The sequence below is a fragment of the Tenrec ecaudatus genome, chromosome 1, assembly GCF_050624435.1.
Source record: "Tenrec ecaudatus isolate mTenEca1 chromosome 1, mTenEca1.hap1, whole genome shotgun sequence".
In the NCBI taxonomy this organism is placed as follows: Eukaryota; Metazoa; Chordata; class Mammalia; order Afrosoricida; family Tenrecidae; genus Tenrec; species Tenrec ecaudatus.
In genome coordinates this window covers 116,591,771-116,606,418 of record NC_134530.1, presented here as the reverse complement: position 1 = coordinate 116,606,418, position 14,648 = coordinate 116,591,771, and the positions used below count along the sequence as shown (strand labels likewise).

At 44.5% G+C, this 14,648-nt stretch overlaps 1 protein-coding gene across 2 annotated transcripts in view; it reads left to right on the top strand.

The window, feature by feature from the left end:
- The window catches only part of DDAH1 (dimethylarginine dimethylaminohydrolase 1), a 155,582-nt gene that overhangs the window by 117,559 nt on the left and 23,375 nt on the right, over window positions 1–14,648 (top strand). For both annotated transcript variants that reach the window (XM_075557853.1, XM_075557863.1), the window contains exons 3-4: window positions 3,068–3,141; window positions 3,967–4,086. In XM_075557853.1, the coding sequence (XP_075413968.1) occupies window positions 3,068–3,141; window positions 3,967–4,086 (194 nt within the window). The remainder of the gene's footprint in view (window positions 1–3,067; window positions 3,142–3,966; window positions 4,087–14,648) is intronic.

The following is a 14,648-nucleotide window of genomic DNA, read 5'->3' as shown; positions in this document are numbered from 1 at the left end:
AATTTTTCCTTCCAAAGAACTAACTTTCGACCTTGTTGGGCTTTCTCTTTTAGATGCTTCCTTTTTCTCTCTCTTTTAATTTATTTTTCTTCTTTCAGAAGAAAGATAAATTTTTCAACTTTTTCATTCATTTTCTCTTATATCTCAAGTTGTGATTTCATCTAATCTTGCACCTGTATCTTTAATGGAAGTGATATAAGGCTGTGACATCTACTTGTTGCTTTACCTGAGTCTTTCTTCTTGTACTATAAATATTTTTGTTTTTATTGAGCCCTGTATTTTGTTATTATTTCTGTTCATGATTTCAACTTTGATCCATGAATAGATGAGAATACTTTAAAAAAAACAAAGCAAAAAGCCTCTTGGTGGCTGTAAGTTGCTGAAACACCATCTCATTATTCTGAAAATTGATAAGTGAAGGAAAGCTTCAAGCATTTAGTTTATCTTTCTGTGTGAATTCTGTTTTGCAAACCAGATATTCAGGAAACTTTCTTTATGCATTGTAAGCCATATATTCTGCAAAGTTTTCCTTTGTAGACAATTTTCTTTGCTTTTCTTTGTCAGTAAATGCAAATTCCTAATAAAATAAAGGATTTATACAATCATCCTCAAAGGATGTTAAAACCCGGATACTAGAGTGTGTTTGGACAGGTTAACTAGAGAAACAAATTCAGTGACAGACACTCATATATATGTAAAAAAGAACTTTATATCAAGAAGTAATTATATACCAAGAAAACATCCCAGCCCAGTCCAACTCAAGTCTATAAGCCCTATACCGGCCCTCCCTCTTCAGACTCACGCCCCCACATGCAGTGATACAGACTCACACAGTCACATGTAATGATGCCAAATGCAGGAAGATCCCAGGCCAATCGGTGCAGAGCTGTGTGGATCAAGGTGGGTGGACACATAGCAGGGCTCCAGCAGCTCTCAGGGTGGTCAGCCAACAGGGAAGGTCAAGGCAGAGAGAGGGGCGTTCCCCAGAGCCTCCTTATGAGAAGGCTGCGACTTGATTGGCAGGTTGGATACCACCCTTACATTTTTAGTTAGATGTCTGCAAGTTGACGTTTATGTGACTGCCCCAGAGAGCTTGATGGAGAACTTCCTAATGGAGGAGTCAGGTTAATTCCACCTGGACCCACTGAACACAAGGGGTTAAAGGGACGCTTTAATGTTAAAGGACACTCTAGGAAACAATCAGTGAAATACATAATATGGGAAATTCAGTAGGATTACTGACCAGTTCTTTCTATCATTAAACAGGGTTGGGGTGGGGAGGTGCGGAGAAAGTGAACTCATACAGAAAGACAAAGTAACATAAGAGCCATAAAAAATGAGCAAACTTTAAAAAACTATTTCTGTTTCCGCATTTTTGTTTTCATTGGGACATTCATTTAGGGGATCTTGTTCACCACATTACCAGAAATAGAAGTCCAATTTACCGTATATACTCGTGTATAAGCTGAGTTTTTCAGCACTTTTTTATGCAGTCTTTGTGGTAAATTGGGTGCTTCATCTGATATTCGGGTCGGCTTATACTCGAGCATATACAGGACTTATTAGAGATAAGGAATATACTCTCCTATCACACTCTAGTCTTTGTAAATGACAACAATCCTTACACCCCATTATAAATCTGCGATAATTAATGTATTGAATGTTTTCCCTAAAGGTTGTATATTAAATCCAATATATTCTGCGTATCCTTTTTACTTTGTTCATATTTAAAATCACTAACGTCTGTCTTTGCGGAACCCTCTCTCTTAGCTGTTTCCCTTCTCTTTGTGTATCTGTTGGGTTTTTTTTCTTCAGATTTTCTTTATTGTTACAGAATTAAGGAAGCATTTTATTGTAGCTGACTTTTTATAAAATACATAATATTTTCTCAAGAAAAGGTCCTGCCCCTAACTTGAATTTTGACTTTTATGGAGTGAATGTTCATAAGAGACCACAGTCATATAATTGCCAAAAAAGAAAGGTCCCTGGGCAACAAGAGATCCCTGTGTCTGCCCGCAGCAGCAGCCCATGGAATTTAACCCTCTGATAAGGGCACCATGAAGAAAAGTGATAATACTCATAGTTGGAAATGGATAGTGTGATAGGTAGGTTTATTGTGCCAACCTGGTCAATAAGCACAAGTAGGATTAATAAGGTTGCAGTTTAATTGAAGGGCAAAGAGATAAATGGCTCGGCAAGCTTCACCTTTCTGTCTCTTGCTCTCTGATGATCGGACCAGTGTGCAGCTGCCTTAGCTAGTTCTCTGCCTCAACCTGCAATCTCTACTACCCGTGGGACACCCAACCCATGGACTGTGTCCCTGTACCTTGAGGTTCCTTTGAGACCTGCTTCTCCACACTGCTGGTGTATACTTCACTTGAGCTGGGGACTGTTGGACCCTGTCATCTGGCTGATGGTTGGTGACCTGCCCTGCTGTTTGTTGCCTGTGGCCGGCCTGCCTGTATTGCTCTACAGAACACTCAGCTTGTCGCTTCCTTGACTTGCACCCAGCAGCCCTCGTGAGTTGAAGGACTGCCAGTATATTAACTATCTCATGGAAGTGAGTCGATCTGAGCCCTCTGTACTGTTCTGTGGACTAATTAGCTGCTTATTTCTTCATGCTTTCTATATCCATATAATATAAATTTATACATATATAAATCATAAGTGTATGGGGTTTGTTTCTCTAGAGAACCCTGTGTGTAACACAGATAGCTATATGGATTTCAAAGGCAGAAGTTGGGGGTACCAATCCTGCAGACCAGTCAGTCATAGACTCACTTTACCCAGATGTTGCCTGCAAACCTCAAAGGATTCTTATAAAAAGAAGGATCCTACATCATCAGGAACATCCAATGCTGTTTTTCACTTTCTAAACAGAGGAGTTTGAAAGACATTTTGTTTTGTGTTTTTCCAAAGCCAGCAAGGATCCGTGTACCAGTGGGGCAGCCCTCTGTGGAAGGAGAGAACAGTGTGGTGCTTTGAGGTCATTATTTATAGCTAAAGAGCAACAGTGTGCAGCCTGCTGGTGCCACCCACTCACTGTGCTTCATGACATTCATTCCAGGCAGAGAATTTTTTGTGGGCCTCTCCAAAAGGACAAATCAACGAGGTGCTGAAATCTTGGCTGACACTTTTAAGGTAGGTAACAAGAGAATGTATTTATTACTGGCGCAGTTAATTACTTAATAAATATTCATGCTTCCATTGACTCAGTATGTCATGAGTAATGGTGTTGATATGTCACCTGCCATGCAAAATAACTCCTGATATTGCCAGGCGTTCTTGGAGCTAGCTGGTCCTCATTGCTCCATAAGTAGGTCTGGTTGGGCTACAGCAGCAACAGACAAAATTACTGTGAGCATCTTCTGTTTTCTCCAGTTTGTAATCATAAGACTACCCAGAAGATGTTCCTAGTCCAACAAGGACTTGGAAAAAACAAAAATCCAGGAGCCCCAATTAGCTTAGATGAGATACAGAGATGGGTGTTCTTCAGAAAGGAATTGAAGGCTGCCTGTACTGGAGTGCCTGCTGTGAGCCACACCCTATGCTGGAGGCTCCAGAGAGGGATATCCTGCCAGGGACTCTGCTCCAGTGCCCATCACCATCTGTTGGCCAGCCAAACTGCTGAGGAAGGGCTACAAGCCACAAGCATCTCTGAGTCCCGCACGGCTACGAGGCACCAGTGAGTCACGGTTTGAGCAAGGTACTCAGACCCACCGTGGACTGGCCTAGGCCATAGATGAAACCACAAGTGAAAAGCTGTTGGCACAGATGCACCGCCGGAAGGGGCTCAGCACTTTCCTTTAACTGGCAATGTCAAAACCTAAGAGGCCCAGTTTTCTTTCCAGATCAGCAGAACCCTTGGCAGTCTCCAGTGAAGCAGGCGTGGCTCAGGCAGGTGTGTAGTCCATGTTAGAAATACTCTTCAGTGTCTAACTGCGTGTTTTTCTATCCCATGCATAGGACTATGCAGTCTCCACCGTCCCGGTGGCTAATGCTTTGCACCTGAAGAGTTTCTGCAGCATGGCTGGTCCTAACCTGATCGCCATTGGGTCCAGTGAGGCCGCGCAGAAAGCCCTGAAGGTATCTTAAAATGTCCTCCTTCTAAAGGTAGCGGCTAATACCTGCCACAAGATGTCCCTGAAAGGATGTCAGGAGAAGACGGGCTTGGGCTTGAATTTCTTGTGATGTACCCCATCCCGACTTCATATTCATTAGGAACCACAAACACCTCAGTGTGCGGAGACCTCTGCACTGTGGAACCGTTCCGCTCACACACCAGGTTTCCTAGAAATGCCATGATTCAGAGTGAGAAAGGCCAATCCCAGCACAGCTACTGCTCCTGAAGGAAAAGGACCGCACGCCACTCTTGGGTCTCCAAGTCTTCATGGAAGCAGACTGCACTGCTTTCTCCTGTAGAGCGTCTGGTGGATTCAAACCGCTGACTTTCTGATGAGCAGTCAAGTGCTTATCCATTGCACTACTGGCGATCCTACCAGGCCCATACTCAAAACAAAACACATTCTGATTTGCAGCACAGTGTTTTTCCTTATTTCTTTTGCTTTTGTGCTGCTTCATCTGGAAAGCTGTTGTGTGTAACTTCCTGGGTGTGAAAAGGATGGGTGTTCTGGGGGGTTGGGGAGTGGGGGAAGCATTTGAATGGTACCACTCAGAGTGTCTAGGAAGATTATATTTCTGCTTGCAGATTTTCTGCCATGTCTATCCGTGACAGCTGAAACCATGAGATGGCGTGTGCATGTCTGAAATACACTGCACGGTCTGGGGGAAGGAGGAAAGCTCTCTAGTGGCATAGTTGCCCAAGTGTTCAGCAGCCAAGCAAAAGGTCAGCGGTCCAAACCCACCAGCTGCTCTCTGGGAGAAAGATGAGGCAATCTGCCTCCATAAAGATTACATTTAGCTTTGGAACCCTGCCCTGTCTACTCTGCCCTAGGGCCACTATGAGTCAGAATCAACTCAACGACAAATGGTAAGGCAGGAGAAGACTGAAGCTGGTGTCTGTCCTGCCTATGTGCAAACTAACCGAAAGAACCTCTCTGGTGGATCATATTTGTAAGTGGCCCCACCTCCCATATTGGGTAGGCCCCACCTCACACAGCTTGTACGAGTCTAGAGAAACAAACACATACCAGCTAAGAGATCGTGCAACGTGAGTAACAAGCTGCAGGATATGACATAGGCTCTGCCTGCTCTGAGAAGCTCAGAGGAGAGCGAGTTCTGTGAAAGAGCTCTGTGAGAGGTATTCTAGGTTGGTCCCTGCTATAACCAAAGACTGAAAGCAAAAGTAGATTTGTGAGCTGTGGGGAGACCAAACTGCTTGTGGCGCCCAGAGCCCGGTGAGGAAATCAGTCTAACAATCATAAAGGGTTTTCTTGGGGCTACTGGAGGGTCCGCATTCTTGGAGATAGAGCTAGATGGCGCCGAAAAGCTCAGAAACAGGGACTTACAAGTAAGGAGGAGAAAGCAGGAGCCAGACATCCCCAGGGCTCTGAGCAGAAGAGGAGAGAGTGGCAGCATTGCTTTAGAGCAGCGATGCCTTGACAGAAAACAATCGGAGGGCTAAGCCCCTCCAGTCAGAAAAGAGGGCTGTCAACCACCTGGGTCAAGAGAGGCAAGCCCCAACCTCCATATACGCTCGCTCCCATTTTGTTGTTGTTCATCCTCTCCTGCCTTTGCCATGTTCCTTAAGGTCCCATCTCCCACGGGCCTCCCACAAGAGCTTTGTAGTCCTCCCTGCACTGGAGGTCATTTGAGTTAGCGGTCGTAACAGTGCTCTCTCTTCACTTGAAACTTTCTGGGTCAGAAGCTATAAATAATCCTGACTGGCCAGAATGGTATTGTTTGCAGATCTGACTTACCCTCAACCAATGGGCTGCTGGAACCTTGGGCCTGTGGAGTTCACACGTGCCCCCATGCCATGTTCTTAGCTTCCAAAATGTCCTCTTACCTTGAAGTGGAAACTAGACACACTGAACTGCAGGACAATGAGCTCTCCCTGAGGACAGAATCTCAGGTTCCAAATAGGTGATGGATGAAATGGAGACTGAGGTGGCCTGTGCTGCTTACTGGGAGAAAGATGAGCCTTTCTAGTCCCATCAACAGTTGCCTCAGAAACTCACAGGGGCATCAACCCTGTCCTACAGAGTTGTCTGAGTTGGCGTTGACTCAATGGCAATGAGTGTGATTTGGTTTGGTTTTTATTGCCTACTAATTGGAAAACAATCTGGCTCCGTGCAATGCCTGCTACTAATTGACACCGTTAATGGTTAACAGAAAGGTCGATAGAAGAAACATAAATATAATTTTAAAGAGTTGGTTTTATTGGCTTTTGTTTTGTTTTGTTTTGTTTTATTGGCTTTATTCTAACCATTTTGCAGGCGAAAACTCTTAGGTCTGATGAACTACAGCTTAGGATCTTATGGGTCCATAGTTAGGTTTCCTGGGTCCTGTCTCCCCTCCCCAACTACCCACCTAACTCCCAACTCCATACCCATTCTTTTCCTATTGGGAAACATGTCCTGATTATTGTTTCTTGAGTTCGTTTTAGCCCTGTCTCTCTTGCCTTGTCTCTCAGCTCTCCCAGCTCCCTTCCCCTTGTTTTTGCTGGGATGACGAATCCCAGCCTGTCTCAGAAAGGGTATGAGTTTGGTCCCACTTGTCTTTTTTCCCTTGAAATTCTTGATGCCTCAGTCCTTGCCTCTGAAGAGAATCCCCTGGCCATGTGGGCATCTCTTTGAAGAGCATGTCATTTAAATAGATGTGAATTGTACATCCCTGTACCGCGCACACTGAAGCTTGATTACTTCGCACATCTGTCACTGCTCGCTGAGTACTCCCTTCCTTCAGAGGGAGCTGAAAGCTACTTCTTATATATTCATGCAAAGCTGAGAGCCCGGGGGTTTCTGGGTAATCTTACTGAATTTGACACACTTTGTAATGGCTTGCAATCTATTCATGGCTAATGAAATGGGTTCTTATGGTGCTAGTCATCATATCTGTCTAGGTTGTAGATTTAATAGTGTGTGCATTGTATAGTTAAATGAAAGCATCCATCTAGGAAGCTTTTATCAACTGTCTGCTAAGAAAAACCTCAGCACACATGCAATACAGGGTGCAAAGCTCGGGAAGGAAGAATGGAGTCCATCCTCTTACTGCACTTTACTTTTGACCAGCCAAGGCACTAGAAATTAGATCGATTTGAACCAACTCCGGAAGATGCTTAGCCTCGGGTCCAACCCTAGAAATACTGAGATCGGAGCAAACTTAGTCTTTGGGGCACCCTGCCTTTCTTCGCTACTTTTTCTCTCACGCTTTCCATCAATCGTGTCATGGCCCTGGGCGGCTCCCACCTTCATCCTGCCCAAGTCTGTCTCGCTAGAAAAGGAGAGACTGGAGGAGGAGGAATTGGTCCAGACAGAGGCGTTAGACCTGATAGTACACTTTCAGGGGGAAACTTGCCTTTTCAAGAAAATGAGATTTCTAGTTGTTCCTCAGCTGGAACTGTGCCCACACCCATAATGTTGAGCAAAAGGAACCCATTCTCTAAAAATACATACTCTACTCTTTCGTCTGTATGAAGAAAAGCAACGGGCGCACTCTCTGCTATTAGCAGTCAGGATGGTAGTTATTTTAAGAAGAAGGGAAAGAGCCAGGGTCAGGAAGGAGAAGGGGGGTGGGGGCTGGCTATTTCTTGATCTGGATAATTGTGGGATTTCTCATAATTATATAGTTAAATCTGTATACTTTTCTGTATATGCTTGTTATACTTCAATTTCTTTTAATTTAATGACATCTCATGCCTGTTATATAGTTGGAAGTGGGCTGTGCTTAGTTTACTGAAATACTTACCAAATGTGGCTTTGGGGGCCACCAGGTCAGTTCCCACTGACCTTACAGCAGAACAGAGCACTGTCTGGTTCTGTGCTGTTTTTACAACTGTTATGTTTGAATCCATTGGGTTTTTTTGGGGGGTGTGTGTTGCTTGTTTCTTTCTTTTTTTCAGTCATTTTATTGGGAGCTCTTACAGCTCTTATCACAATCCATTACAAATATCCATTTTGTCAAGCACATTTGTGCATGTTGCCATCATCATTTTCAAAACATTGTCTTTCTATTTGAGTCCTTGGTATCAGCTCATTCCCACCTCTCCTCCCTCATGATCCCTTGATAATTTATGAATTATTATTTTCTTCATGTCTTATACCGACCATTGATTCCCTTCACCCACTTTTTTATTTTTGGTCCCCCTGGGGAAGTGGCAGAGGGGGTGTCTATCTGTCGATCATTGTGATCATTGGACCCATTGTTAAGGCCACTGTGCCAATCTAACTCATCAGGGGTCTTGCTCTTGTTCACTGACCCCCAACATTGCCGAGAATAATGTCCTTTCCAAGGACTGGTCTCTCCTGATAACATGTCCGCGGTAGGTAAGACTCAGTCCGGCCATGCTCACTAGAAAGAAGCATTCTCACTGTCATTCTTCCGAGGCGGGTTGTGTGTTTTCATCACTCTTCGCCAGCACCACAATTAGAACACACCGGTGCTTCCTAGTCTTCCTCGTCATTGTCCTGCTCTCGCGTGCATAGGGACATGCCGGGGCTGGGGCCAAGCGCAAAAAAAACCACCTACTTTACCCCTATATAGTCCTTTTCTTTTCACAAACTAGCCTGCTTTGTTTTGCTTTGAATAAAATAATTGGACCCCCCCCAAAAAAAATGTATCTTCATAGAGTGGATTTGCACCACTCTCTCACCCGTTCTTTTTCTAAATCCATACCAAACTCTCCTTCCTCTCCAAGACCCTGGGTGAATTACCTGCTCTCTGTCACGGGAGGGCAGATCGTCACTTGCGCCCTGTGGAAAGACGCCATTTCTTCACACAGTCTCTTGAGTAGGATTCAGTCCTTTGGTCAACAGAAAAAGAATGAAAGGAAAGAGGTAAGAAAAGCAGAGGAGGGGAGGGCAATGAGTGGGGGAAGGAGGGTCACCCTGAGCTGAATCACAGGAGAGAGCTGCTATGCACAGCGTGGAGGGCTGAGGGACTGACAGGTTGAGGGCCTGTGCCATCTGGTGGCGGGCAGCAAGCAGCACATGCCCACCTTGCGTGCCCTGTGCAAGAGCCTACGCTTCGGCTCCCTTTGGCAAGCACATTCTTGTTCAGTGACCCACCTCTCTTCCTCTTTTGCTTGCCTTCCTTTCTTGCTCCTTTTCTTTCTGATTTCCTTTCTTTCGTTAATAATTCTGGCTTATTTGCATTGCAACAAATTGTTTAAAAAAGTACTTTGGCTAGAAATACTAGAAAGATATGGCCAGAGAAGAATGATGAGATCCCCGCTGTATTTGCCATGCCTTTCTCATGTAAATGAGGCTGGGATACAGTAAGTGGAATTCCAGTAGACTTGTAATTTTACATTAAAATGCGCCTCGTGTGTCTTGATCCGAGTGTCTCTCCGGTATCTTATCTGCCTCCTGAAATAACTAACTGCATTGGTAAGATGCCTGGAATGGGGACACGGGCTGCTTTGCAGTTCAGTCAAACTGCAAAGCACACAGCTTCGTGGCTTCCTTCTGAATGACTGTGCAAGAGAGCTCCCTCCGACAGCGTTTCCTCCCATTTTGGCTAAGCTTCAGCATTGATTTTGTCCAAAAATGTCTATGTTATTTTGTGGAGGGTCATATAAAAATGAAGATGGAAAAACCCTTAATGTGTTTGGATTGTGCATATTTTTTAATAGCCTGGAATTTCCTTTAATGGCATCTAGAACATCAATAGCATAACACCCCCTCCCCGCTCAAGACAAAAGGAGAACTAACTGGTATTAGAGGAGAGATTGAAATGGAAAAATAAGGACTGCATTTTCAGTTGTTGTCACAGGGAATTATAGTGTGCAGCCACAAGGTTCACCCCTTTGGGTCTCTGCTATAAAAGGCCTACTGACAATCCCACTGTAGGCTTAATTTTGTCTTATTATCTGGTTGTCTGTTCCAGTTATAGTCACCAGATCCGCAAAACGGTGATTTTCTTTAAAGAAAGTACCATGCATATATTAGGAAATTAAAATACAAAACCATATAGCCTCTGAGTGTGTGACAACTGTTTGTGTTCCTGTTCCTGGCAGCAGTTGCCTCATCTGACAGTATTCCCAGAGCTGTTAGCCATCAAAGCTGGAGAGACCAACATAAAATGCATGGGCATGATAAGGCACTCCGTAATCCGAGGCTATAAAACCCACACAGCCATGCTCAATGTTGTCAGCACTAGTTCTGGGGAGGAAGAGGCGTGGCTGATCAGTAGAGAGGTGGAACAATAATGTGTTTTTCTTTTTAAAGAAAATGTCAGAGTGGAAAGAAAAAAATAGAAGAAATTATATTTTAAAATATTAACTTCTGTTCATTCTACCCACTCTACAGTAGGGCATCGAAAAGAATTCAACCGACCCTCTGGGATGTTGTCAGCAAAATACTTTTTGATGCCCTGCTATAGAATGGACAAAATAAATAGAAGTTAAAACTGTAAAATAAAATGTCTGCCCTTTTTACCTCTAAGGATTTTCTAGGGGGAAAGAGTACCCTCTGTGATGTTGTAAGGAGCCCGGGTGATGTACTGGTTATGCCTTGGGCTGATAACCACAAGTTGGGAGGGTCAAACCCACCAGCTGCTCTGTAGGAGAAAGATGGGTCACAATGAGTCAGAACTGACTCGATGGCAGTGAGAAAGACCCACAGCCTCAGAAACCCACTGGGACAGTTCTACTCTGTCTGGTAGGATTGCAATAACTTGAAATCACCGTGATGGTAGGTTTTTTTGGAGGGTGAGATATTATAAGGGAAATTCAATGATCTGTTGAGTGGTTAGGCAAATGGCCTTTGAAGAGCCTGTTAAGGATTGAATTTTGGCTCCCTACCCACTCAAATAAACATGACCTCTATACTTCTGTATGGTTATAATCCCATTTGGGAATGGGCTGCCTTTCTTATGAGTCAAGGTAAGTGTAGGCTGTGTCTTACATCAAACTCTTGAGCTATCACTGAGATAAAACAAGCAAGGGAAGGACGCAGAGATGGGGAAGGCAGATGTCAAGCCACATGAAGATGGCCCAGGAGCACACGCTCCAGAGACAAGGACCTTACTACAGAGTTGACAGAGAGAATGCTTTACTCGAGCAAGCACCCTGAATATGAACTTCTAGCCTCCTACGTTTGAGAAAATAAATTTCTTGATTGCTAATGCCACCCACCTGAGGTGCTTCTGTTATACCAGCATGAGGTAACTAATACAGAGCCTTCAGATCTGAGCCTTTTCCTCACTAAACAGTCTGTAGGTGGCCTTAAAGCAACGGTTCCTAATGAGAGGTGTGGTTCACAATCACCTGAAAACTCAGAAAACACAGGTAGCTTGGGACTACCCAAGAAAAAAATTCTGATGTCTGGGCCTGGGATAGAGCCTAGACACCCGCAGCCTCGTTCTAAAAGCTCCACGGGTGGTTCTGATACACGGACCAAGTTTAAGTAGCCCTGCCACTGCCAAGAGCAGCCAGGTCAGAATCCTGGATAAAGACAACAACTCTTTTATATTCAGGTGCAAAATACCTTATTTCAACTAGACTAGCATAAAAAGTAGAGAATGTATCCAAAATTAAAGCCACAGAAGGCTAGGAACTCCTTACTTTTTTGCTGCCTAAAGTTCAACATTGGGTAAACTTAAACCACTGTGCCCTAACTAGGTTATGACTTGGATTCCATCAACCAACCCAGTTGGTATGCCAAAATGCCTTATTAAGATATCTCTAGCTAACAAAAAAATGGTGAATGCTGTAATTTTCTAAGAACAGGAAACTTGCATTTGATTCATGCTTCCCTCTCCCCACCCTGCAACACACAGACCCAGAGAAATATATAGCAACCGAATCCATTCTTGATACTGGAGAGGGGAAGAGAGTTTAACTTGGAGCAAGCGAATCCATTCTTGATACTGGAGAGGAGAAGAGAGTTTAACTTGGCCTCATGACTGATGTCTGAGAAGCACTCACCATCCTTCAAGCAGTTCTGCTGTAGAAGCACAGCTGTCTACAGGGCCACCGTGGTTATATTGGCAAGGCAGAGTCCTCAGAATCCAAGTGCATGGGTTGTCATTCTGGCTCTGCTTCCAGCTCTCCCTGGGTGACTCTTTTAAAAAAAAATCATTTTATTGGAGGCTTGTACAACTCTTATCACAATCCATACATCCATTGTGTCAAGCACATTTGTACATTTGTTGCCATCATCATTCTCAAAACATTTGCTTTCTGCTTGAGCCCTTGGTATCAGCTCATTTTCCCTTCCCTCCCCCCGCCCCCTCCCTCATTAACCCTTAATAATTTACAAATTATAATTATTTTGTCATATCTTACACTGTCCGACGTCTCCCTTCACCATGGATGACTCTTTAACTCCTCTACAAACCCTCCTCTCAGATAAACAAAGTCGAATCAGCCTAACTAGGAGCTAAGAGCTTCATTTCTTCCCATGGGACTTTGCACTATGACCAATCAAGCTAAGAGATTATGTCTTAAATGGGGTGGTTAGCAGGGCTTTGGCACAAAGTGCCAGCCACTTAGTTTTAAGGCCCCGGTGATAAGGATAGTTCTGGAGTGGGTTCACTATAGGCTCTCAAGCACTGTGACATTGTCCTTTCAATGGCTGTTAAGTGACAGGAGACATGTACTTAGCTGCACATCTTCATGCTTACGGGAGGGTGGAGAATCACCCAGGGGAAAGTGCCAGCCTAGTTCCATTGTCTTTGAGGTTGTTCCAGTTACAGTATGTATATATAGTCATTAATTTTTATATCTAACAAATCACAGCATTTTCTAATTCACACAGGGGGGTGCGGAAGGTAAGACTTCCAAAAGCCATTGTGAACTGTCTCTTCGAAGCACTGTTCTTACTGTCTAAGCAAAAGGCATTTTTAAAGGCCATTCAAAAGAGATCTCAGTTGACCTTGAAGCTTGAACTTCCTTCATACCAGACAGCATTTAACACTTATTGAGGAGCAATTATATGAAAAGGACCGTGCTAACACAGGGGAGACTGAGATGGATGAGATGTGGTGTCTGCCCTCTAGGCCTCTCCAACTTCAGTAGAGAAACAGGGCATAACATTGAAAGGTAGGTGCTTTCACAACGTAACGGCGCACAGAGGCGATAGGGGTTCTGGAGATGGAGGGCCCAAGAAGGTGGCAGTCCAAGGAGGTGGGCATGCCACAGGCTAGCACAAAGGAGGAGTGCGCATGTCAAGCAGGACAAAACCAAAACTCCATCGCTGTGACAATCGAGCAGAGAAGAGCCTCCCGGTAGGCTTTCCAGTGCTGCAATCTTTCCAGAAGCAGACTGCCACCTCTTTCTCTCACAGAGCAGCAGACAGGCTCCAATTGCCGAACTTTTGGGTCGGAAGCCATGCACCTTAACCACTGTACCACTAGGGCTCCTTTCAAAAGGACACACTGAGGGTCTCTTTTTTTACCAAGGGACAATGGCTGTAAGAGATACCGTTCACTAGTCAGGGAGACTGATCAAGATCCTCAGTCTTCCTTCGAGTCTGAAACTGAATGCACTCCCAATGGCTCAGTTTCCGGCAGGTCAATAAGGGGGAGCCATCACACTAGAGAGGTGCACACGGTTGAGGCAAAACTGGCAGCGTTTATCCAAAGACCGGTTCAGAAGGGTTAGCAGAGGCAGAGACAGGAAAAAGAGGGAGGAGGTGATGTTACTTACAGTGAAAGGGTCACAGTGAATGAGATGAAGCGCCATGGGTGTGAGCAGTGGAATGTAAAACTGACAACCTTTAAACCTCCACCCAATTCACAATAAAAGTTTTTTTAAGGGGGTGGGCTTACAATGGCTAGAAGTGGGGGGATAACCTATGTGAAGGGAGGGTGTAGAAAATGAGGTAAGTTCTGAGTTTGGACTTGTTCAAAAGCCAAGGAATGAGACTTCCTTGTTTCTATAGAACTGTGGGGAGCCACTCAAAATGTTTTTTAACAAAAGAGTAAGAAGTCGAAAGTGTTCTTTCCGAAAGGTCTGTCTGACACTGAACTTGTAATGGTATAAAGGAATAAAAATTATGTCTAAGCAGGCCTGTTAGATAGATGCTGTCTCACAGTCTTAGAAATAGAGAAGAGAGTTAGAACATGGGTGCATTTAGACTATAGCTGACTGACTCGAAGGGGCAAGGCAGAAAAAAAAGTCACAGATCAATACTTGGGCATGAGATGGGTACAGAATTCCTGCTCTATGTCAGGCAGTGTAGCAGACCCTGACGGACAATAACGGACAAAAATGACTTCAGAATTATGGTGGGCTGCGATTTCTTAATGTGCTTCTTCTACCCAAATCTGTGACTCAAACGATTGGGTGGGACTATGCAAGCGGAGTGTGGGGAACTCTAGTAGAGGACACTGGTTCATGTTTGTTACCACCCCCATTCAAGTTCTCTGTCTGGAGTGGTGGAGGCCGCTGAGGTCAGATACAGAGAGAGAATCAGAGGAGGAGCGCCGAGAATGTGGGGTGCCTTCTCCTCACCTGGTCCAAGATCATGGAACTGTGGGACAGAGCAACAAGCAGGCGGCCTTCCTGTTAAAAGCCAAGGAAT